Raw genomic sequence first — 24,126 nt, 5'->3', positions numbered from 1 at the left:
ACCCCTATCTTGGAAAGTGCTTTGTAAGTAAATCTTCTTCTTCTTCTTCTTCTTGTTCTTTGTCGTCGTCCTTTCGGATGGGGGACTTGAGCTGGTGACCCTCAGGTTCCCAGCCAATGTTCCTATGGACTAAGCTACTGCTGCCTCAATAATAATAATAATAATTATAATACAAAAATATTGAAGGAATAGGCCATCAATAACTGCATTCTGAGTGGACTGTATACCTGTGAGTGTGTGGCTAGTGTGGGTCAAGCTCCAAATAAAACGGTGGATCCTACATTTCCCATAATGCAACTCGACAGTTAAATTTTTTCTTTGTCTTTTTTCATTTTCATTTAATTCTATTATTACTAATACTATTTCATTATTTACTATTTAATTTATTATGATTTATTTTTTTTTTCTGTTTGTGTTCATATTTACTTATTTTGTATGAATGTTTGTGAGTGTTTTTTTTTGTTTTTTTTTCAATTGCGTTAATGCAGCTTGTCACCATGCATGTATTTATTGTAAAGAAAAGGCAGGACTTTTGTAAACATCTATACATTTTGTATTCTATATCTTCATCTGTTTTTGTATAATGTTGACAGATTGTTGAAATGCAAATAACAACAACAACAACAACAATGAAGGAACAGGCCATCAATAACTGCATACTAAGTGGTCTGTATGTCTGTGAGTGTGTGTGGTGGCTAGTGGGGGGTCAAGCTTCAAATCAAACAATGGATCCTACATTTCCCATAATGCTGTTCGATAAGTACACAAAACCCCATGCCCCCAGTTTACACCCCTGCTTTTCTATTCTGCCTGTGTAGTACTTGATGTGACTAACCAACTGATTTTGAATAGTAAAATTGGTGGACTGCCCCTTTAATAATCTAGAGTTGTTTTTGATTTAATTAAATGAACAGTCGCAATAATCGACGTAACATTAGCTACTTCCTAGCAAAGCACACCTGCATAGTTTATCGCACCTGTGTTTTGATTGAACTGTACCTTTAATCCCCTTCTCTCAGTAGCACGCGCAGTGTGCGCTTCCTCCGTCAGAGGGCGCATCCACAGCCCCCTGTTCAAAAATATTCCCTGTAACTCGCATTCTTGGAGTCTGGAGCCACTTTCACCAAAGTGTGGACACTCTATTCAAGTTTTACCTTTGCGCGAGACACTCAGAGCGCACGAGCTCGTCTAACCCACCTGGGTCACCACCGCGCGAGCAGCCTTTCTCCTCAGGCTCGTGCAGCTCGGGTTTGTGGAGTTGGGACCGCTAAACATCTCCGTCCGAAAGGGAAACGAGGAGAGGGGAGACGGAAGGGAGGCAGGAATCACAGACAAACCGAGCTGGACACACGCGTAACGTTATTTTTGGGCGCCAAGCAAAGTAACGTTAACCGGATAAATGTAAACACCGTTTTTTATCCTTCCTTTGGGCATGTTTCCGCTGCCGGACAGGCTTGTTGTTTAGACTGTGTTGTGGAAAGAGGGATATCCCGACTGCTGTGTTGTATCATCTCCCTTTCTTTATTGTTTGCTGTGGAAATTACGGGAAGTTCTTGTTTCTAACTTCCGAGGAAACGTTAAATGCAAATACGGTGGGTGACTCCTGCTCTGGTTCAACAACTACACAGACCTGAGAGGCTGTTTTGTCCACATTGTGTAGCAGCCTGTGCTGTTTGGTTCACTGAAATGTGAGACACCAGTGAAGTCGCTACATGACAAACCGCTGCACCCAGCTGTTTCATTAGCCACCGCTGTAACCTCTCCATTCACGCCTTTTTGGATCGGATATGCGAAGCAAACTTTTTAAGAATGAAGAGGAGAAAATTCCCATAGCACGCCTCTGTTGTCTGCTTACACCGCCGCCGTCCTCTCAACTGGATCTGTGTTTTTATTTGAGTCTTTCCCAGGGCTTCATTTCCATGTTGTGGAGACAGGAGAGCTGACATGCGTCTGGGATGGGGATATAGCGCGGTGACATACAGTTGCGAAATTGCCTGATTATTGAGCTGATAGTGAATGATTAGGACTTCCGGAGCGGGTAGGGAGCCGACCGTAGTGCCTGTGTGTGCGCTGTGAAGCCAGCCCGGTGTGAAGCAGCTCGAGAACTCGGTTTTACTTTTGCGAGGAGAGTCTCCGGAGCCGATATGGAGGAGTGGAGACAATGCGGGCGGTGGTTGATAGACTGCAAGGTCCTGCCCCCGAACCACCGGGTCGTGTGGCCCTCGGCGGCCGTCTTCGACTTGGCACAGGCCCTGCGAGACGGGGTGCTCCTGTGCCAGATGTTGCACAACCTCTCGCCCGGATCAGTGGACCTGAAGGAGATTAACTTCAGACCCCAGATGTCACAGGTGAGTTGCAAAGTTGATTCACACCTCCAGACTATCTTGTATATGTACACACCCTCTTACATATGAACTGCTTCTCATTCACACCTTGGGGTTGCCTGGGTATCCATGCCCTATCCCTCCATGCATTGTTTGTAAAGCTGGATTGCAGCATCTTTGTCCTGGGTTTGCCCAGTTGGTCCACAGATTTTACACCTTCCTGCCACAACAAGCCCACTTCTTGGCCCCAGCCCAGTGCAAAGCCACGATCAGTATATCTGTGATAATACAGCAGTTCAGCAGATGTTCATGGTGCATACAGGTTTGCACAGGTGAAGGAGCAAGGTGCAATACCTGCACACAAGTGCCACACCTCAAGTTGATAGTGTCTCCAGAGCTGTTTTATTGGCTTGTATGGTTGAACATCTTATTCTTGCAGCACATGTTGCAGTGCAACACTTCCAAGGTTGCTCATTATCAGGTTAGCAAGACTGAAATGTGTCAGCTATTAATTAGTAGGTGCTCTGCAATGACAGCTACAGCATCATCAGATTTGCTTCGGTTTAGAGGGTGATAATTGATCCCTTGTCGGTCTAGAGTTCTGAGTTAAAGGGACCAAAGATAATTATCTGCTTTTACTTTTGTTCACCTTTTTGGAGTAGCTCTCCAGTGCAGTTTGGCAGTCCAATATGGAGTTGAACAAATAAAGTCAAGGATTATTTGGCTTTAAATTTTACCCACAACATAGAGCAGACAAGTCAGAGGGAAAAGAAAAGCTGTAGTTTACTATAAGTCCTTTGCGGAGAAACTCAAAGCGGAGTATAGTTAGACTCAAACGAAACATAAGCGTACATGGTGGTGTGATTAGAGGTTTGGATTGTGCATGTCACGTGCCTCCCTTTCTGTAAAGCTCCCTCTACACTTCAGCTCATTCATGTTTCCAAAGCCAATACGAGGAAGTGTCGAGTGCCACAGGAAGTTTACATGACCACAGCGGCGGGGTAAAAGTGTGCTGTGGCAAACGTTTCTATTGACTTTTATTCGCCCCGAAGTCTGCTCTGAAATACCGCTGAGCCTTCATTACTGTATGGTGGGAATTCTCTGGGAGTTGGCGCTGTGAATAGATCGGGGTTGCCCTCGTGCAGAATGTTTTTGGTTATTCTTTCTGTCATGCCCACAGAGGCCGAAAGAGCTATCACACCAGAGCAATTGCCCTCTGACAGCACATTTGTCTGATATTCTTGGCACACCTTCCGTGACCTGTTTCTGTCACAATAATGTGTGAATGTGTGAATGTGTGTGTGCGTTACGTCTGTCTGGTTGTCAGTCTGTGCTGCTGGCTGCCTCTTTTGTGTAAATATTCATTGTTCTTTTATATCATTGTATTAATACATCCACTAGTTGATTAACCTGGAACAAGCGCTAAATCTGACTTGATGATGTTGAACACAGAATATTTAACCTCCGGAAACATTTGATGAGCATTTATTTTTCTATTTTATTAAACTAAATGTTTAAAAATGTAATTGACAGATCAATATTTGGAAATAAATGCTAGTTGCAGCTCTAGTCTGTCCCTCTCTGCCTAGTAACCACCAGTAGCTCGAGCTTATCAGCTCCGGAGGCCACTGACTTCCGTGATTACAAGACGAGAGAGAGGTCTGGATGGCACGCTTTGATCCGCCCACTAATCCCATGCTCCCGGTCTCACTGTGTGAATCCGCAGCGAGGGTGGAAGGGGGTGTCTTCAGTGACAAATTGGGTTAAACAAAATCCTGGCAGCCGAACAGTAGTATGTGATTTATGATAAGGAAAAGGTCAGAGCGTGTGTGCTCTAACACTCAGAACACACGGAGTGAGTGGCTAAATGAAGACTAGGTGAAGCGTAGTGATTACATTATTTGCTCAGGACAGAAATGTCTCCTCAGCCCCCAATGGATCCACTTTCATAGTGATTAATAGTTTCAGAAATTGAGTTTTGTCTTGAATATGCCTCGCTCTAAACAGTTAGTTGCGGTATTATCGAGTGTGTTTGACACAGGGAGTAGGTGTTGAGTACGCTGTAATGCCGTGTGACCTGCATCAGAATGGGGCTTTTGGTGAAATGGTAACATTCAACCAAAAGGGATGTGCTTCTCCTTTTTCTACTGTCCCACTAATTCTATTCAGTTGCCGCTGTTAACAGACCCTAATCCTGATTTAAATGTTGGCATTGATCCCAGTTAGTGCTCCAGTGCATTAACATTGTTTTTAAGGGCATTCTGTAGAGCTCAAAGGGAAGTTATTGTAGCAACACTGAAGTCATGCTATATTGTTATTGTACTGTGAGGCATTTGTGATGAAAGCGGCCATAAAATAGCATACGAGCAGGCACTGAATCAGTGATCGTAAGGCCACATGTTGAGTGCACCAGCCATAGCTTTTAAAAGGGGGTTTTAAGTTTTACGATTTAAGACTTTAATGGTTTGTCGGTGGATGTTTTGGCAAGTATTTTGAGACTGTAAAGGGTTTGTTTGATTCGCCATACCTGTACTTGGCTGCAACAGTGATCAAACAAGACGATGCTCAGAGGGGGGTTTGCATGTTCTCCTCATGAGTACTTGGGTTTTAGTGCTTTGACACTTAAATAAGTTTATCGAATAGTCTTTTAACAGTTTGGTTTTGATCATCAATAAAATGTGAAAAGAAGTCATTTGTCATGCAAGAATGTCAAACATCTGCAGTTCCTGTTTCTGTATAACTAAGTACTGGAACATCCAATCTTGAGGCTTTATCCCCAGGGATTGTGGGATTTTTTGATAGTTTATGATAGGGATGCACCGAAATGAAAAATTGTGGCCGAAGCTGAATAATATTGAACGCTTGGCCGAATACCGAGTACTGAATACTGAATATCATTGTTTAGTTTTTCATTAGTTTTTGCAGATGAACCCCCTCTAGATTAGTGTTCTCACGGTACCAAAATTGGGACCCACTGTACGATACCAATGAAAATATCATGGTTCTGAGTAGTATCATGATACCACAGCGAAAATGAGGCAGATGTGCCTTTTGTCATTTATAAAAAGATAAATCACTTTTCTATAATACATCAATGATATTTCAATGGAATAAATTACTTATTGACTTATTCATACTTCAAAAACAGCATCAATCAGTGATTAACATAGGGGGGATCAAAATAAAATAAATAAATAAATAAAATAAAAATCAACCAGCCACCCTCCTCCCCTTCATAAGTAAAGAACAGTCCCTAAAGTGCGGTGAGGTTTGTGGGCTGTGAACGGCTCGTTTCTCCTCTGACACGTCACATACCTGTGTTCGGCTGGCTCGGCTGTTCAGGTACTTCTGGGCAGTCATGACGCCAAGAAGAGGATATTATTGGAGCCGACCTCTCCGTCGCCGGTAAGCCGATGGCCGCCGTATTTGACAGGAATACATTACTGTCTGTGTCTGTGACCCCCGTTCAACCCACAATCGGTGGGATTCGCCTTTTGTTTCTGCTGCTGGTTGAAATCTGTAGGCTGCTCGCACAGTGTGCTGAATGATTTAAACCTATTTTGCTCGCTCAAAACTATTTTTAGTCGCAAATGTGAGTGCGGTGACGGACGGATCGGCACACTGCCGTCATTTTACTCTGCCTGTCACGGCACGCTGTTTGATTGCGTTATCAAAATACACCGCTATTATTCGGCCTTGCTTTTAACTTATTCCACAGAATACCGAATGTGTGTTTTTTTGCAATATTCGGCCGAATATATCCGGTTACCGAATATTCGGTGCATCCCTAGTTTATGATGACTTTAAGCACTTCTCTGATATTTTATAGACAACATGTTTCTTGAGGAAAGAAGATCCTGCAAACTGCTCTTGCTCAACTTTATAATGTGTTGATAATTATGGCTGTCAAGCGGTTAGAAAAATTTAACTAATTGCACGCTCTGTGATTCATTATCTGAATAATTCGCAAACATCAATTTTTGCTGTTAAAGTATTGAAAAAAATTTGATTCAAATGAATTTTGGCAGATTTGACGTAGTTAAGTTGCTGGATTTTGGACACAATTGTCCCCCTGTCCCCACCGAAACTAGTCTGCAATCCATTTTGTAAGGGAGTTTTGTTAGTCGGTCACAGGTAGATTTACTCAGTTTGCGTCTTAACACCTGGTCAAGCGTGGCTTGACGATGCTGACTGCTAGCATCAGAGGCTGTGCTAGCATGGACCTCTAGGTTCACTGCAAAATGTGGTGAAGTAAAGTACTTCGATGGTACGAAAATTCCTTACTGCAGAAACTGCAGACGACAGTGCTTCTATCAACAGCTCCATCTGGGTGTTTTTAATTTATTATGTTCTATTCTTGTTGCCAAGCAGCGTCGTCTTGTCTGCCTCCATCATGTGACAAAGGCACTGTGGCCTTCAATGACGCACCAGGTCAAAGGGCACCACAGAGCGCGCTAAATTTTTTTATGCGTTATTTTTTTCTGTGATTAACTAATAGAAATTAACACGTTATTTTGACAGCCCTAATGATAAGACTTACATTTTGGTTCCTGTGGACTGTCAAGAGTATTTCTCTTGGCGAAGGTTCAGAATGATCGAAGCATTTCGCGGGATCTTCCTCTCTCAAGAATCTAGTGATACCTTTCCTACACACCTGCAACTGAGATAGTTGGATATGCAGATATCTACTTTGATAAAATAGACATTTGTCCTTGTGGGTTTCCTCCAGGTGCTTAAATTTCCTTCTGCTGTTGAAAGACATGTAGATAAGATGAACTGGCCCATGAGTTGCCCATAGGTGTTAATGTGAGTGAGGTTGCCTTTATGCACAAGCCTTGTGATAGCCTTCCTTTTGTCCAGTGTATGCTGGGATAGATCCAGCCCCCTATGATGCTTAAGAGGATAGAAAATGGATGAATACCTGCAACTGTGAATACACCATAGGATCAGAATCAGCAATTCAAGCAGCTTCATGAACATGCAGCATTTTCTATTAAGAGGTGATTGAAACGTCGAAGCTCCTCGGCGCCCTGTGAAAAAATAACAGTCATACCCTTGAACAAGAAACAAACATGATAGCGCCTACTTGAGCGGAGCTGAGAGGTGACTTACTGAGGTCTCTGCTTGACTTGCAGGTGTGAATGCAACTGTAATAATGGCATAAAAATGAGAAAGGGCACTGCAAAATCAGCACTCTCTCTAGAATCTGCTGAATAAATAATGGTTGAAAATGTGCATTAAAGTGGATAAAAAGGGAAACGTCCTTTCATGCATCTTTGCAGTTCACAGTGAGGAAGTTGCACAGTTAATTGTGGTATTCGTGAAGTGAATTGTAAGGCAATGAACTGTAAATACCCATAAAATAGTCATCCAAATGTGTCTGGCATCGCTCTGGTGATTCCCACCCCTAATATTTATGTTACAGAACTACAGCAAGCATGAAATTCATAAGCAGAAGAGGGAAAGAAGGGGGAATTTAGCCACTTTCATATGTCTTTGTCTGTTTGGTGTGGACAGTGAACATTTTTGAAATTGTGAGAAGTGGCTTTCTCATGTAAATTGTGCGTTCCGATGTATCTGCCTTGTTGTGGACAGGAGAGGAGGTGAAGCACCTCCTGCAAAGAAGCTGTCAAGATGACCTTCTTTTAGGTGGTCGAATAAATCCCCAGTTGTGTTTTGAAAGGATGGCGAGGCTGACGTCTTTACCTCAAGGTTGTAAATGGATGCTTAATGAGCACCGGTGTTTCGGAGCTCAAAGTGTACGTATCCAGAATCCAGCGCCTCAGGCTTCAAGACTGAGCTGTGCTCTCTGAAGCCTTTTGTGTGTTCTGTGGTGTGTTTTTTTTGCACTCAGTCTTCTCATTCTTTTTTTTCCTGTTAGTGAGATGGTTGTGAATGCCTTTGGGATGACTCAGGCGGATATGTGTGTGCCGCTGTGCTTTTGTTTCTGTGTGTGTGTGCACTTGTAATGTCTGTAAGTGTGAGTGAGAGGTGTTACAGTACCTGTGCTCATACTGAATCACTGTTGGCTGAGCCCAGAGGTCTCCTGGAGCTTCTCGGTGCTCCACAGGACTCCAGATCTCACACAGAGCCTGCCGCTTCCACTCACAGTAATTGAGGTTCTTCCTCTTTGTCCAGCTCCCACCAGAAATATTGGTTGCTGCTGGCAAGTAACAGGAGCTGATTTTTAATTCAGCTATTCCATACTTGGGCAGTGGCTATATACATAGCTACAAACCCGTTGCCTTTCGGTGAAATTTGCTGCTTTGATTAAAAAAGTCGCCACCCTTGTGATTGATAGGCATTATTTACAGCTATTTCATCACAGTTACGAAGGGGCCAGATGATTTGGCTGGACCACACTTGCAAATCCACACACAAGCTAATGTTAACTGGAAAAGCTGTTTTTTACACACAGTATGAATTTGTTGGGGGAAAAAAAATCACTTGTATTAACATTATATGCCAACAGTGGTATACATAGTAGGGCTGTAACTCCAGATTATTTTTATAGTCGATTCATCTGTCGATTATTTACAAAAGTCTTCTCGTCTATATTTTTCTGTTTCTGTAGTCAGTTGACTGCACAAGTATATAGTGGCTTAATCGCTGGTCACAAGCTCTGCAAGGTTAACAGTAATTCCTGGACAGCTGTATCGAGACCCCCAGTCACATAACAGTTTGATACGGTCTTGATTATAGCCACTTGATCACAGTGTACACTCTCTGTTCTCTGTAGGTCATAGGCGGCGACTTACCGGGCTTAAACCCTGACTGCTCAGCAAAACCCTCAATCTTTAACTTGTCATCATGTGTGGCATTTTTTGTACTGAATTCAGATCAAAGCTGTGTAGTGAGCCACTGTAGGTGTTTGCAAACAGAGTGCCCCATCGTAAAGAGCTCTGCAGGGTTTGAAATAAGATCAGAGAGCGTTTATAATCCAGAAAACGACATGGTAAATACCAGCGCACCAGCTATTCTGAAATCTCTTTTTGTGACCACTGCGAGGAGGGGGTCGGTGACTACTGTAGACATCCGCCCACCACTGCCTCCCTCAGGGGTAATTTAATCTCAGCGTTTGGTATACTGTTGACCCCATGACCCCCAGCGCGCGCCGGATGCAGGTAATACTGCTAATGGAGCTCGTTAGGGACACGTTCTGGGTTGCACAGCTGGGGCAGTGCCACTGGAAGCTAATGGGATTGACAAGGAGGGAATGGGTCTAGGCCAGGATTTCTCTAACCTTTTTGTGTGAGCTTGTCCTACTCCTAAGGTCACGAAAATCATTTTTAACTTTAACTTTTGATATTTCTAGGGGTTGTGTGTTGACATTTCCACAACTGGCCTAAAAATTATGTGTCATGTCTTCAGGGAGTGGAATAGCCTTTGTCTTAACCTGCCAATGTCACGGCAAGCAATGTGTCTTTCACACCGAGTTATGTTCAGTTGAGGGGCTTTTGGCTGTATTAAACTTTAACTAACTAACAACTCCAAACAGAAAACATGTTATGATATTCAGTATAGTACATTAATTTAATCTGTTTGATTTAGGTAACTTTGACCATAATTCCTGCTCATTATGATCAAAATTTAACTTACCAAAAATAATGAACCTAGTGATAAACAACAGGAACAATGGCCAAAGCACTGGTTGTAAAAATAATTGAATAAATATATAATATTCCTTTAATCCCAGGGATTATATCAGAGGACATACCGATATATGCATTGATCTGTACAGGGATCATACCCCTTTTCACACTAAGGTAAGATTGCACAGCTGAGTACAGACCAGTATTCCCGGAGCTGGTTGGAATTCAGTGTACTGTTCAAGGTCACTTCATTAGGGCGGATGAGTTGCAGCAGGAGGGAGCTTGAACTTTGTCAAGTTGAAGGACAGTCTTGGCCTAAAAATAAATATTCCCTTAGAAACAGAAGTAAAACAGACTAAAAAACAGCAGTGAAGGTTTCAAAAGCTTCTACCCAGCTGCTCATCTTCAAGATATGACATTTTCTTGTGAGCCGAATAAGAATTTATCCTCTTAAAATGAAGTTTATCCACAAGTCCGTGCCAGTACCCTTAACTGCATCCACGTTTCACCTCACGTTTCATACTTTTTTTCCTTGCATCCTCCCACTGAAGGTATGAGGAGGAATGCAGGAAAAGATGCAAAGAAACTGAGGAAACAAGGGTTTAGAGAAATGACACATGCTTTCCTCTGAACTGTCATCTTAGGCAATGTCTGTTTCTGATGACGACAGCAAAGCTGGATCTGCTGTCAGTCTGTTGTTTCAGCTCTGTGGCTTCTTTTGTTGGTTTTGTGTTTGTATTTGAATTCATATTCATGGTCAAAATGAAAGCAATAACACAAAACTGATGTTTTAAAAAGTGGTGGGTCAGTCAAGTAAAAGACTTCTGGGAAGGCTGGTCTCTTGTATCCTCACTCAGGCCTCCTCTGGGCAGCCTCCTTGATCCTCATTCATCCAAACAGAACTAAGAACACTGGAACAGTCTTCATGATGGTGGACAGGAACAATTTACTGGTTGGTGAACAGTTAAATAAGGGAACTGGCATGTACAGAACATCTGAATATCTTTTAATTGTGTCAAAAGAAATGCCCCAAGAACCGCCCTGAAAAGTGTTAGAACAGCTAAGGATTTGTTCATACCTTGATGGTTGTATGACTTGCAGCTTGTACATGAAAAGATTGGGTTAATAAAGGGAAAGAATATTTTTGGAATATTGTCACACCATCTAAGCTCTTTAATAAAAATTTGACTTTACCTCTTCATGTGTTTCATAAATACAAAAAGCTCTCACCCTCTAAACCCCCTGTTCATACTATAACAATAGTCTATTGTTGATATCCAGGTGTGAACATCTGTCTCTTTTTAAAACAGTTTAACACATTTAAAATTATAGCACGATGACGCACAGAGTATATCATTTAATTCAAGGAACTGAGGGCATCTTTGTGTTTCTGTGTAATAAATGTAGGAACAAGCCAAATTTTGGCAGCATCTGGCCAGACAAGTTTGAAAAGACAAACAGTGCCATTGAAACACAGTCGACAACCTGTTCTCATTCGTCAACTCGTCAAATTCCAAGGCTTGGTCAGTGGCCTTTGGCATCAGATACTGGTGCAGTGAGGCACCCTATCGTTGCACTTTGAGACACACTGGGCGGCGGCATTTTTTGACAATCCAAGCAACTGCCTTAATATAACGAGCAAGAAAGCATAGGGCACGTTGGTCAAACAAACTCAGGACTTTCACCCAGGAGATCGCCATTCCTGTCCCATGTGAAACCAAAAGTCAATCAAGATATTTTACTAATAATAAATGTAGTATGCTATATGTGTAGGATACTATGCCAGTGACTTATGTCACATGATGTTGCTTTACATAAGTAACACAGTAATTTTAAGACAGATTATGATGTTATTTTTTTGCCTAATCCCAAAAAAGTAAACCTAAAAATTGTTTCTTTTAATTTTTTTTAACCTATGCTCTAAGTTTACTTTAAAAAGAGACAGCATGTATATAATTAGCAGAAACTGTATATTTCCTGTAAAAACTGAAGTTTATTTTGAAAAGACAGAATACATGTAACAAGCAGAAATTGACATGTTGTCCCTGAGCATCCAAAACTGAAGCTGGAAGGGTACCTAGAGCATCACAATTTTACGTGTAGGGCAATTGTCAGTATTGCGAGTGGGAAGTGAGAATGTGTTGCAATTCAACCTTTTTACTTCCATGTTATTTTATCTTAGAGACAAGGAAATATGACATAAGCAATAACACCTTCCATAGAGTAAACTGATATTATATCTAACTTTACACTTCATTTCTGTTCATTATTTCTTTACTCTCACTTGCCTTTGCTTTTAAATCAACCAGTGGTTAACATCTCACGCCCACCACCCCAACACCGTGCTATATAGTCATTTAATAGATTCAACACATTAGAGACATATTGCTTATGTAATGACATTTTCTATCCATCGCCATACAATGCATGGCATGTAATCACTGATTTTAAAGCGATAAATGCTTCTCAGATGAAGACGTTCGCCTCTAAATGCAGCAGAACATAAGCTTTCAGCCTTCCTACACATTCATTAGTGAGATAACGTCTTACAGTCTGCCATAGGCCCTCATGAAATAAATAAATATGAGGCTGTAAAGGCGTACAGCTTGTAAAGAATACATAGCACAGACATAAATAGGACAATAGATAAGTACTTGTTGTATAATGCAGCAGTTGAATAAATCACAAAGCAGTTAAGGTTGATATTCATTAGGTGCAAATGAATGGTCAAGCATACACCACTGTTACTGTTAACTGCTGTACTGTTCTGCACGGCTGCTGCTTGTGTGATCAAGAAACAGGAAGTAAATCTGGATTTCAAATGAGCCCATTTATTTCTCACTTTCTGCATTAGGTAAATGCTTGGTACATTTGCATGTGCTGTATGTAACACTAACCACAGCTGCCACAAGATGTGGGACTGAAGCAGATTATAGATGCAATGCAACCACTTAAGTTCCCCTTAAATGTTTGCATTGTAAATAACCCAATATTTAAAAAAATCAGTGTAAATGCAGATTTAAGCATGGAATGTTAATCACTACGCTCAATAAATGATTCAAGAATTATTGAATAATAATGATTAAATGTTAATTATTACATCTTAATTGGTGACTTCTGGGGCTGTTGAATCCAGTTGTAAAGCCCTTCCCTTGATTAGTGCACAGCTTAACTCTTTCCACTCAGACCCGAGGGGTCCAAATGGTCTGCATCCAAATGCAAGCAGTGAGCACTCAGCTGCACATGCCCCAATTTGAATGTGGGCCATGTCGACCATGATGTGACAACTAAGGTGGAAAGGCCGCTGCAGTACAATGAAGGGTTGAGTTCTAAAATCACCAGAGTGCATGTTTTGTCGGGATGCGACCAAGTTTTATTATCACAGCTCAATTTGATTCTCGGGAGGACTGAAAAATTGGAAGAGTTTTATGGGCGGATCAGATTTTGGAGGAATTTATATCGGCTGACAAATCAATAGCAGATTTGATAGATTCTCAAATGTCTGTATCGGCCTGCAACATCCTAAATCGGTCGACTGCAAGACTGGATACGGTACAAATTAAGGAATTTATAGTGCCAGCATCTGTGGGGAAGAAATTAATTTGGGACCAGGCAAGATGGAAAGAACATTTCACTCCTGTGTTACTGGCTACTGATGAGTTTTGTATTATTTAACATCCAAAAAGCCAAACTAGCTTTGGCAGCAGCACCGTCAGAAGTCTAAAACAGAGTAATCACAGCTACAGCAGATAAAGCAAAGCATTTCTGATGTAACTTTTTAAACCACGTTGCAATATATGATATTGTTATGCATCATCTCACCCTCTTTTTCATTTGGTATTTGACAGTGGCTTGAACGTGACTCAGCCCGTCTGTAACAGACAACCAGAGCCATGCAGTTTATCATGTGTATTTAAAAAACACTCCCCCACCTAAAGCCTGTGGAACATCTATCTGCCTCTTCCCTCTTTCTCTTCCCTGCATTCCTCAGGGAATGCTGTTAGTCAGAAATGCAAGCACAGGGTTTATGTGGGGAACTCCACATTGACCTAATCTTTCAGACTGAAAGGAAGAATTTAAGTGATGTCATGTAAAGGCAGTTTACAGCTAGTCTAGGAAAGAGCATTTCACTGTCAAGAGGGGAGAGCATATTTTTTATAGCTGACAGTGGAATTACCTTAAATTCTTGCATGTGTGAAAACATCCATTGGAGCCTTGGCTCATTCTGTTAGCATCCTCTCATAATTATCTTACCTAACTAACCTCGGGGGACACATTACACATTGAGGAAACCGATCCACCGTTACAACACGCTGCCAGTTTTGCCATTCCACCAGAGATGGACAAAGAGATCATGAAGCCGTATGGACGCCGTCTGATTTCTAAAGAGGCTCCATCTGCATGGTGGTTGTTGGGGGTGATTAGCATGGGCATGCAGTGGAATGGCGCCTGAATCTTTCTGGAGCCAGATATGCTCTGCTGGGCGCCATCACTCCACAGAGAAATGAGAAAGAGGAGGCCACGGTCCCATCCCTGTTGTGGCGGGCCAGATGGCTGAGTCGCTCCCCTGCAGTTCTTCTCAAACCAGACCACGGAGTATCTTTCTTCCCCTTCCTTTTTAATTGATTTGGACTCTTTAGTTGTTAATCAGTAGTCAGTTTTGCTTTCAAGGCCTTGACTGGCATCTGTCTTCATCCACGACCGTCAGTAATGACACTCTGCCTGTTACATGGCGAGCTGTTGTCAGAACAGTACTGATGCTGAAAGTCTAATTCGAGTTGTTGTGGTGGTAGACTGATTGTGGCTGTTTCCTGCGGTAGAGAACAGATTAGGATCTGGATTGTGCTCCGGGGAGAGGCACAGCAGCCCCCCACCCCACCCCCATGGACACTTCCAACCCCAGCTGTACACACACACACACACACACACACACACACAGACATACAAACACACGCTCTAATACATTGGCAGCCTCTTTCTGGGGGAAAGATAAACAGCTTTATATTTTCTCTGTCTCTTTGCCAAAGGAAACAGATAATATGCACCCCTGTGACGCACTGCCTGGTGGCAGCTAAGTATAGTAGGAGTGTTTATGTTGCAGTAACCATGGATTTTTCAGGCCTTTGCCACAGAATCGGCAGAAGAAGTGCCAATATCCAATTACTGACTTGTATTGATCATATCACATAATTGGCTGTGGAAAAGGAAGGGCACAGAGGTAGGGTTGCAACGTTAGACTCAGTCCCATAAAAGGCCGGTACTTATTGATCTGCTCCACGGCTCAGTCCCTTGTTAATCATGCAAACAAAGTGGAACAGTGTGTTGCAGGTTACACAGGGTGGAAGAGGTCATTTCCCCATTCTTTACCTTCAGGTCAGGGTGCGCTGCCCTGTGATTTGTAATCTAAACTGATCCCAGTTGTCGTCTTGATGTTTTGTTACAGCATCAAAATACAGTGTCAAATATATTGTGTTTTTTATCGATATTATCTTCAAATTCATTGCATCATTTCAGTTATAAAAGAATTTGGGATCATTTTTAATACTGCATCTGCATCAGTCAGATAATTTTTATTTTTTCTTATAGTTGAAGTGATATTTTGTGGATTTTCCAGGGTTTGTGTGTGAGTGTGTATTTTGTATCGCTCATTGTCCCCTTTCTAAAATCTGAGGTTTTTGCAGGTCTGTGAATGCAGCGCAAGCAGAACCCTTTATGGGCTCTTTCTTTCCCTCAGCAGCAGATTGTAGAGTTTAAATTACAGGGTAGGTAATTGATCAGTTGATATGATCAGATCAGATCAATGGATAAGAGGAGCAGCTGCTGCAGCAGTGGGTGAAAGCAGACTTTAAGACCCAGCGCAATGAACGGTTCAGATTCACTCTCACTGCACAGAGTACGCTCTGCTAACTCTGAGGATGTAGTGCAAGGAATAATCAAACAGTATATATATATATATATATATGTTCCAGCTCCAAAATCAGAAAATAGATATGTGGCGGCAGATGTTGTTACTGTAGCAGGCCGATAACAATAAATAAATGTGTGCGAAACCCTGAATATAAACCAAGATTCTGTTACTGTATTGCCTTTCTCTTGCCTACAGTGTTTTCAGAAACACATTTTAGTGCACTGTTTAGCTGTGTTATGAGAGTTTGTGAACTAGAAGTGGGTGCCATACTATTTCCTGTATTATGCACTGTAAATGGAGGCTGAAAAAAAACTGGATCAAACTGTAAAACTAAGCAGTGCTGATAAAATATGAACCAAGATTCTGTTACTGTGTTGCCTGTTTCTTGCCTATAGCCTTATACCTTATCTTACTGTAATATGAGATTATTTGTTATCAGCAGGATGCCCCATTGCTTCCTCACAAGAACCTCACATATGTCACGCACCAATGGGAGCGTTTATTGGTCCAGTTCGGCGCAGGTTTTCTACATCTTGAACAACAGAGAATGCCATAGCTCTTTTTTTGTTTTCTGTTGTCACGTATCACAAATTTAGAAAGTATTTACATCTTTCTACTACATGACAGCCCAATTTTATGAAAAGGCCATCTCTCCACCACTGAAATACTTCATCAAGTGCTCATGGTTTTATTTTAATATCTCTTGCACAGTCAGATCAGCGAGTAAGAAACCTCAATGACATTAAAACAAAAGAAGAGCAAGTTAATCTCAGTATATTTTTAATGCCTTGACCAGCAAGTCTTTGCTGTTTTCATCTGACATTTCCCTAAAATGGTTAATCAAACTCATAACAGACCCGTGTATTGTTCAGTTAATCAACTGGTCTTTAAAACACTAATAAACTGCACAGCACTGGATCTGTGAATTCAATTCGCCTGTTGGGTATTTAATCCAGGTTCTCACATATGAAATGAATCAATGACTTATTATAGGCTTAGAGAAATAATCTCGACATAATGTGTTGCATTACTAGTTGGAAATACCCCTCACCAGCAGCTCCAGTATTTATCTCAAGGACACTTTAGCAGGGCAGAGCCTTGCCAGCAGGGAGTAAACCCAAGCTGTGCAGTTGAAGGTCGGCCTTCTTAACCACTGGACTGTCCTCACACTGAGAAACAAAACCACCTTGTCAGTCTTTAACAGACGTTCATTTGTATTCTGCAAGTTTCAAACCGAGCTCTTTTTTTCCCATTAATGTGTCTGAAATAAGCCACCTTCTTGCATACTAATGAAATTGTAATTGTCACTGTTAACAAAAGCCAAGGAAACCTACTTAAAGCTTTTATCAGCTTTGGAAGTTATCTTGCTAAATTTTCACAGCAATTAAAGAAATCATTTCTGGTGGACAGAAAGGATGAGACAGGAAAGTGGGGGGAGGGGGGGGTGTTCAGACAGCTCTGAGAATGCACATATTGTATTACGTCTGTGTAGGGTGTTGCAACACTTAAACAAATTCCTCAGAACTGTATATGTGTAGTTGTGCTTATATTTAGTCTACAGCACTGTGTGAGGGCCTGTTATCTTTCATCGTGGTGTGTCACTTTTGCATTGTGTAACTGTGTCTCATTGCAAAATTGCACTCATTTGTACTGTCGAGAACATTTGAAAAAATAATCTTTGTTGGATTACTTAAATGAAATAAGTTAGAACAAAGCTGCGTTGACATATTTAAACAAATCTGACAAACACTTATGTCTGACATTTGGAGCTTTAGTGTGGTTACATTGTCAATGTGTGATGATCTATTATGATCTATTGGTGATCCCAGTCTTTTCATTTAACGTCCATCTCATTTAGTGTTAAAGCTGCAGTTGTTTCAGCATTTGTCAGCACGCTCACCCCGTCAGACTTATGGTACAGCTGCTATTTTCTTTTCCCCCAGACAAAATTGACTATCTCTACAGTTTTCTGTAACGCAGACAAGTCGTCCCGTCCGTCTGTGATTGATGATATTTCTAAAAACCAATTTCTCATAAGTGCCAGCGAGAGGAAGGCAGGTGAGCTTCCTCAATCCAATTTCCCATCTAAAAAGGTGAAGAAAAACGGTAAACCTGCCACCAGTTTGGTGTTAGCATAATGAAAGCAACGGAGGGTGAAGACAGGAGAGCTAAACAATTTAGAATTAATGACGGAAGCTCCTGGGGAAAACAAAGACAGAAAAAAAACACACAGAAGGTGCATTCTCGGAGAATCTGATTGAGGGGAAGCTTTTAGTAGCTTTCTCCTGTGAAATTGAGCATGTCCCTCACACTGGCGTGCGCCACTCATCTGGTTCTCCGCAACAGACCCTCCATTAGCAGACAAAGACTTGCCTTAACTACTCAAGACAGTGATGACAAGCAGGATTTGCTGATGCCGTGGTGGTCTCTGGGTCAGCAAACCTGTCTTTTTGTACTTTCTTCATGCTCACTCTCATTTCTATTTGGAGTAAATAGGCTTGATAGTTTTCTTCTTGAAAAATGGACTTTGCTTTGTTATAAAGTTATCATCAATAATTAATGCATCTGTTTTTACAAATTGATTTCCTTCTTTTGGAAGTCATCCAAAATCATACCCAAACGTACTTTAATCAAGTTGTTAGTTATAGTCAATTATTGATACACTTGTTAAAACACAGTTATGTCCTTCTTACCTTTGGAAGTCTTCCTCAATTATTAACTAAAGAACTTTGATCAGTTGGTAACAGTTTATTATTGATCTTGTTCTTAACCTTTGGAGATCAAGTTGAATTTGCTTTCTTGCCGACACTTAAATAAGAAGATTGATTATGCTCTCATGTCTGTATGCCAAAGCAGACTCACTTTATTTTGGAGACTTGCTGTGGTAAATTTGCTTTGCTGCCACACACAAGCTTGATTGCTTGCATTGTTTCTGGGGGAGGGTCTTTAGGGTCAAAACAAGCTTGATTGACACCTTTTTGGAACAGTTATTTGAGAGAAGAGACACAGCGTCTGGACTACAGTAAATGCTCACAGTATTCCGGACATTTGCCGTTTTTACTCGCGGTATCCCAGACAGCAGGCATTTCTAATACTCTTAACACATTATATTGTTTCATCAAATGTCATTGAATACAGTATAATTCTTATTTCAAAACATTAAATGTAGTTATTCTCCATTTTTTGACAGCAGTCTGTCATGTCTGGCAGAGTAACATTACTTCTATACTAATTCTACTTTTAGAATTGAAAGGCTGAAAATGGGGGATTAGAGCTGAGTTTCAAGTCTCCTTCCGATCAAAAGTTATTTGCGAACATACCTTCCCGTATCTGGACCTGACTCCTTGAGTTTGAGTTCACCCACTTCCAGACGTCCTAGAAGGTCGACGCGGAAGGAGTAGAGCTTAGTTAAAACACTGTACAAGCATTACATTTTTAGAATATTTATTGAGTTTTATCATGATTAAAAACAGCCTGAAAATAGTACTTTGCAGACCCAGGCTCTCCCCACATCGGAGCTTCAGGTCACAAATCCTCCTCGCTGGCCATGCTGGTGTAGCTGCAGGCGCGCATTGGACACCCACCCGAATCTCTCTCAAATGAATAAAGTAGATGCTTTTTGGATGGTCAAGAGATAAAAAGGAGGCAAAAATGCAAATATATATTATTTTATTTGTGACCTGGGAGTATTTATTTAAATAATTCACGTCAAAAGGCAAGTGTCTAGAATACCGTGATGTCCGAAATACAGTGAGTCTACGTTAACTATGAAGCTATAAGCGAGCAGGTGGTTAGCTTCGCTTAGCTAAAAAGAAAGGAAAATACGTAGCCAGGCTCTGTCCAAAACAAAAACTGTGTCCAAAATAACTCCTGGTTCTCCTTCATGACTTAATGACTCGTCATTGTTACATTTGAAGAAACAGGATATACATGTTAAGTCGAATTTAGAGGTGCTGGTTGGCAAATTTTTCAGTTTTGTAGCTGTTTCCCCCCGCTTTGATTCTTTATGCTATGCTAAGCTAATCATCCGGTAGCTTCAATTTAATGTATAGACATGTAGGACTGTCCCGAATACCAGTTTTGTGCCATTGAAGCTTTAGTGAGAAAAATCTGCGATTAATCGAAAGGGGTATTGAGAGACGAGGGGACGTTTTTAGAAACATCAGTTTTTAGTCGATGCACTGGCATGACTTTTGCTCCTTTGTTTGACAAAACTAGGCCTATAACTAAGTTTAAATGTCCTTGTCAGAGAATAACAAGTAATTAGCACTGATTCATAATCAATCATGTTGGATGACTATTTCTGAATTTACGGGCTACTTGGCATTTGGGGGTAATGGTTTAGAAAACAATTATCATGGTAATGATCAAAGCTTTGATGCATTCAGGTCACCCATAGACATTAGAATGCTAATAAACTCTCTGCGAGTTATTCTTTCAAACAATTTTGAAATGGCTACCCACCATACTCGGCTAGAAGTAGCAAATTATCTTTTACTTTTGAATCATGGATGTGGGCAAGTTTTTTACCCATCGTGTTATGGCAAAAAAGTCTCTTCCTTGTTGATCTTTCACATCCTGGTTAGTGTCATTTTCCATTGCCCTGTGTACCACTTGAAAATAGCTTTTGTTGAGAATGTTTAACAAATATTGAATTGGCATGGTTTAAAAGCACAATACCTGACTTGCCATTCAAGGAGTCCTGTTAACAGTTTTACATGCAGGTCTGTTATATATCAATCGTTGTTAACGGGTAAAAGCACAGTTGAGAGTTTATTTCATAGCTAAAATGAATGCAGTCAAATGCAACACTCAAGCAATAAATCCCACCGTTATAACTGTCATAATGTTTTAGAGAAGTGTTGATTTAACTGCGTCAAGGTAGAATGAAACTGAAATCAATTCTCCTTGTTAAAGTAGCTGTAAAATGCAATTAGCAATGACAGGTTGATTCTTTCTCTGTCTGCTAAGTTTTCCCTTTCATTTTCCGAGGGTATTCACGGCTTCCCACTCCCTGCTTAGCATAAGCACTTGGTGGGTTAGAGAGTGAGTGAGAGAAAGAGTTGTGTAATCCCCTCTCCTCCCTTCCCCTGCACTTAGCCAGACAACAAGAAACATCTGGACGGAGAACAGAGAGTTCAGAACGCACCCATCCCCACCTTGGATGAGCAACAATGCTTGGCTCAGACCGTGCACTCCGAGTCTGGACACCACACTGTTATCCTACCAAACCCTGTGCATGTGCTGCATTCTTATGACTTTGCTGATTTTTCTGAGAAGAATGTGTGGGTGTATTCAAGTTGTTGAGTGCTTGCTGTGTGCAAAGTGTGTAATTTTCTCTCTCTGAGTGGGGTAAAAGGTGTTATTTTCCTCTCTACATTTCACTCCTGACAACCTGAAGCTGTTTTTTCCAGAGGTTTTAATACTGTGTATCTTCAGGTATGTTTTCTCACTAATTTTCCACATCTCAAGTGGTCTTTCACTTTCGGCCCCCATCATTTAAAGAATACATTCCAAAATCTTCTATGCCTGTGGATCTTGAGATCACAGTAAAAGTGTTGTAATGATCAGCTTCTGCGTTTCTCATATTTTAAGACTTTGTGCTGCAAATTTCATTATGTAACCATCCTGTATTAATGTCACACATAGGCTTTTTCTACATCATTGATCCCACGTGAGTTTGCAGTGCAGGTGCTGCAGCTAGAATTAGAACTGTGGAATAAAGCATGGTAACTTCTGCTTTTACAAGGCTTTAATATTTGCCTTTTCATTCAACTGTGTCTTTCAGTTTCCGTTCTTTCCCGCGTATGTGTGGTAAATTGGCACAGCCTGGCCCATCTGCTATGTCAGGACACGGTTGCTGGATGCAGAGGATATGTTTCCCCCAAACCCATGCAAATAATTTAACATGTCTGCTTTATTGGAGAAATGTGGTGGTAAATCAGTGGTTATAGTGGTACTCCGGTCCAAGACATCCATTTATAAAAAACATTTCATTTGCATGAAAGGAGCTGTACTTATATTGGGCTGAACAATTAACCATTTGATACTGAAATCACAACTTGCAGAGGTCATGTTTCAAATAGAAGGAGTTGCTCAGTTGTAATTATAATGCACATTAGTAATAGTACGGCAGAAACAAGATTTAAGCTGGCGACTGTTGATTCCGCTCTCTCACAGGCAAATTTACTCAGCTGTAGCTAATTTATGTCAGTCCTGTGAGTTGGCAAAACAAGAAGAAGGAAACTTACGGCTGCCATCTAAGTTAACTGTTGTGGTTCACTCTCACTGCCCTCATGGCATCGTTTTCGGCCGCAGCAGGCAGCAGTATCTGGAAAAAAAGGTTGTAAAAACCCACTGCACACTACACGCTCAGCACCAAACAGCAGACAGACACAGTTAGAGATGAACAGATGACCATTTTGGAGCATTTAGCAACTAAAGAGACAGATATTCCTCACAGGAGTTGGTAGAGACCAAAAACAGAGCTAAAACAGAGTGAATATTGAGTGAATTTTACATTGCCAGGTGGCCAGGAACACACACCAAAATGAGTGATAATGTTGCTTTGCAACTATTGGAGTTGGCCAAAATGAGTCATTGCAGGTTTAAGCACATCATTGTTAAAAGCTCATAGCTTTTAAAGAATCTGAATCAGGACCCTTGGGATTCAGAGCCACTCACAGCTCTTCCAGTGAGTCTGTGAAGCTCACGGTACTTTTAGCTTAAACAGCATTCCTGTGGAGCTTGAGACGGTATCAGTTGTCAGTCAGATGTCAAAACATTGTCGGACATGACTTACCCACAAGTGCTGTGAAGATGCAGCGTTATGTTTCCTCGACATATCCGGGTCAGGACCTCTAAATACATAAAGCTTTTAGGTGTTTCAGGTTGTTTGCATCACGCACATCCAAAGCCACAAGAGTGCAGGGTACGCCAACAGGATGAGCAACTATAGAATGGAGCATCGCAGTGGGTTTCTCTCTGACTGACTGGTTTAAAAAAAGAATTTGGGGAAGTCTTCAACAACAAGCCGCTACAATATTTTATTTGATTCTACTCGTATTAGTGTTGTTACTTTAAAGCCGCTACAAGGAACTTTTAACTGGATATGCAAAAGTCTCTTGTTTCTGCTGATGTCTGTGCGTGACCTACAACAGCAAATGAGACCGTCGGTGTGAAGATAAGCTATTTCTATATAGTGTATATCCATACCTTTAGGAAACTGTATCCGGGTCCGCCCCAGGTCGCTTCCAGGACGAAATGATTTACGGCACTCAGACGGCACACGTCATCTTACCTAGCTGCTTACATTTATAGTGACTCTGATAAATAGTCGCTATTCCTCCGCCGTGACCCGATGTCCACGGGGAGTTAAAATAGCAGCAATCATCGGGTAAAAGTTCTGTGTAAGCACTGGACTCACCAACAGTCAGCCACGTCTCAGTCACATAGAGAAAATCCAGTCCTCGGGAAGTCATGAAATCCTTCAGGATAAACATTTTGTTCGCTAGCGATCTAGCATTTACTAGCCCAATCCTGGGAGGAGCCGGTGGGTCCGCTCCTAGCTGTCCGGGGAGCCACACACAGAGGCCACAGGTTGCACAGATTCACCCCGCGCCAGCGGGGACGAGGAGAGCAGGGGCCGTGGGGCCGGAACACCTCATCTGGGCTGACGACAGGTACCAGCCAGGTGTCAACAGGGTCCAGCGAGTGCAGAGAAATAAAGAGGCGAGGCACCGCTCCATACTCAGTCCAAGAAGCCTTGGAAGTGCTCACCAAACAGGCCTTCAGCCTTACCAGCCGACCGCTGCGCTTACACCGGAGAGGTGGAGCTGGGGCACGGCAGAAGTGAGCTGGGATCCCCGATTGAAGCAGGGGCAAAGTTTTCCCGTCTTGCTGTTTCATTCATCCCCAAAACAAACACATGCGCGAGCCAGGTAAGCGTCTTTATGACAATATGCGCTAGAGCTCATGGGAAATGTAGGCTTCATTCCGGCAAAACACTACCGCTTTTGTCCACAGGGTTGCCAAAATCAACTCAAAATGAAAGTTCCTTGTTCCTTTAATGGAACCTCCAACTGCGATATTGGTATATCAACACTGCAGAAATTAAGTATTGAAACCAGATATTCAGAATTGATATGTATCGTTAAACCAAAATTTTGACGACACTAATTGATAGTTACAAGATATGTTTAGGATAATCCCTGATATGGAGCACACTGTGTTTAATACAATGTAGACCACAAATACGGGTCAGTAATTTGATCTGTAGATTATTTTTTAATCGTTCAGCTCT

At 41.6% G+C, this 24,126-nt stretch overlaps 1 protein-coding gene across 5 annotated transcripts in view; it reads left to right on the top strand.

Moving 5' to 3' along the window:
* Positions 1-1,069: 1,069 nt before the first annotated feature.
* Positions 1,070-24,126, top strand: part of vav2 (vav 2 guanine nucleotide exchange factor) — a 291,900-nt gene continuing 268,843 nt past the window's right edge. For 4 of the 5 annotated variants that reach the window (XM_049603491.1, XM_049603489.1, XM_049603490.1 and 1 more), the window contains exon 1: positions 1,071-2,348. In XM_049603491.1, coding sequence (XP_049459448.1) covers positions 2,145-2,348 — 204 coding nt within the window. In that variant the 5' untranslated portion in view covers positions 1,071-2,144. Of the gene's footprint in view, positions 2,349-24,126 lie in introns of all 5 variants that reach the window. The other variant, XM_049603492.1, reaches the window with a different exon arrangement.

The sequence above is a fragment of the Epinephelus fuscoguttatus genome, linkage group LG18 (genome assembly GCF_011397635.1).
Source record: "Epinephelus fuscoguttatus linkage group LG18, E.fuscoguttatus.final_Chr_v1".
Taxonomy (NCBI): domain Eukaryota; kingdom Metazoa; phylum Chordata; class Actinopteri; order Perciformes; family Serranidae; genus Epinephelus; species Epinephelus fuscoguttatus.
Note: the sequence above shows the minus strand (reverse complement) of the source record. Positions and strands in the feature narration are given on the sequence as shown.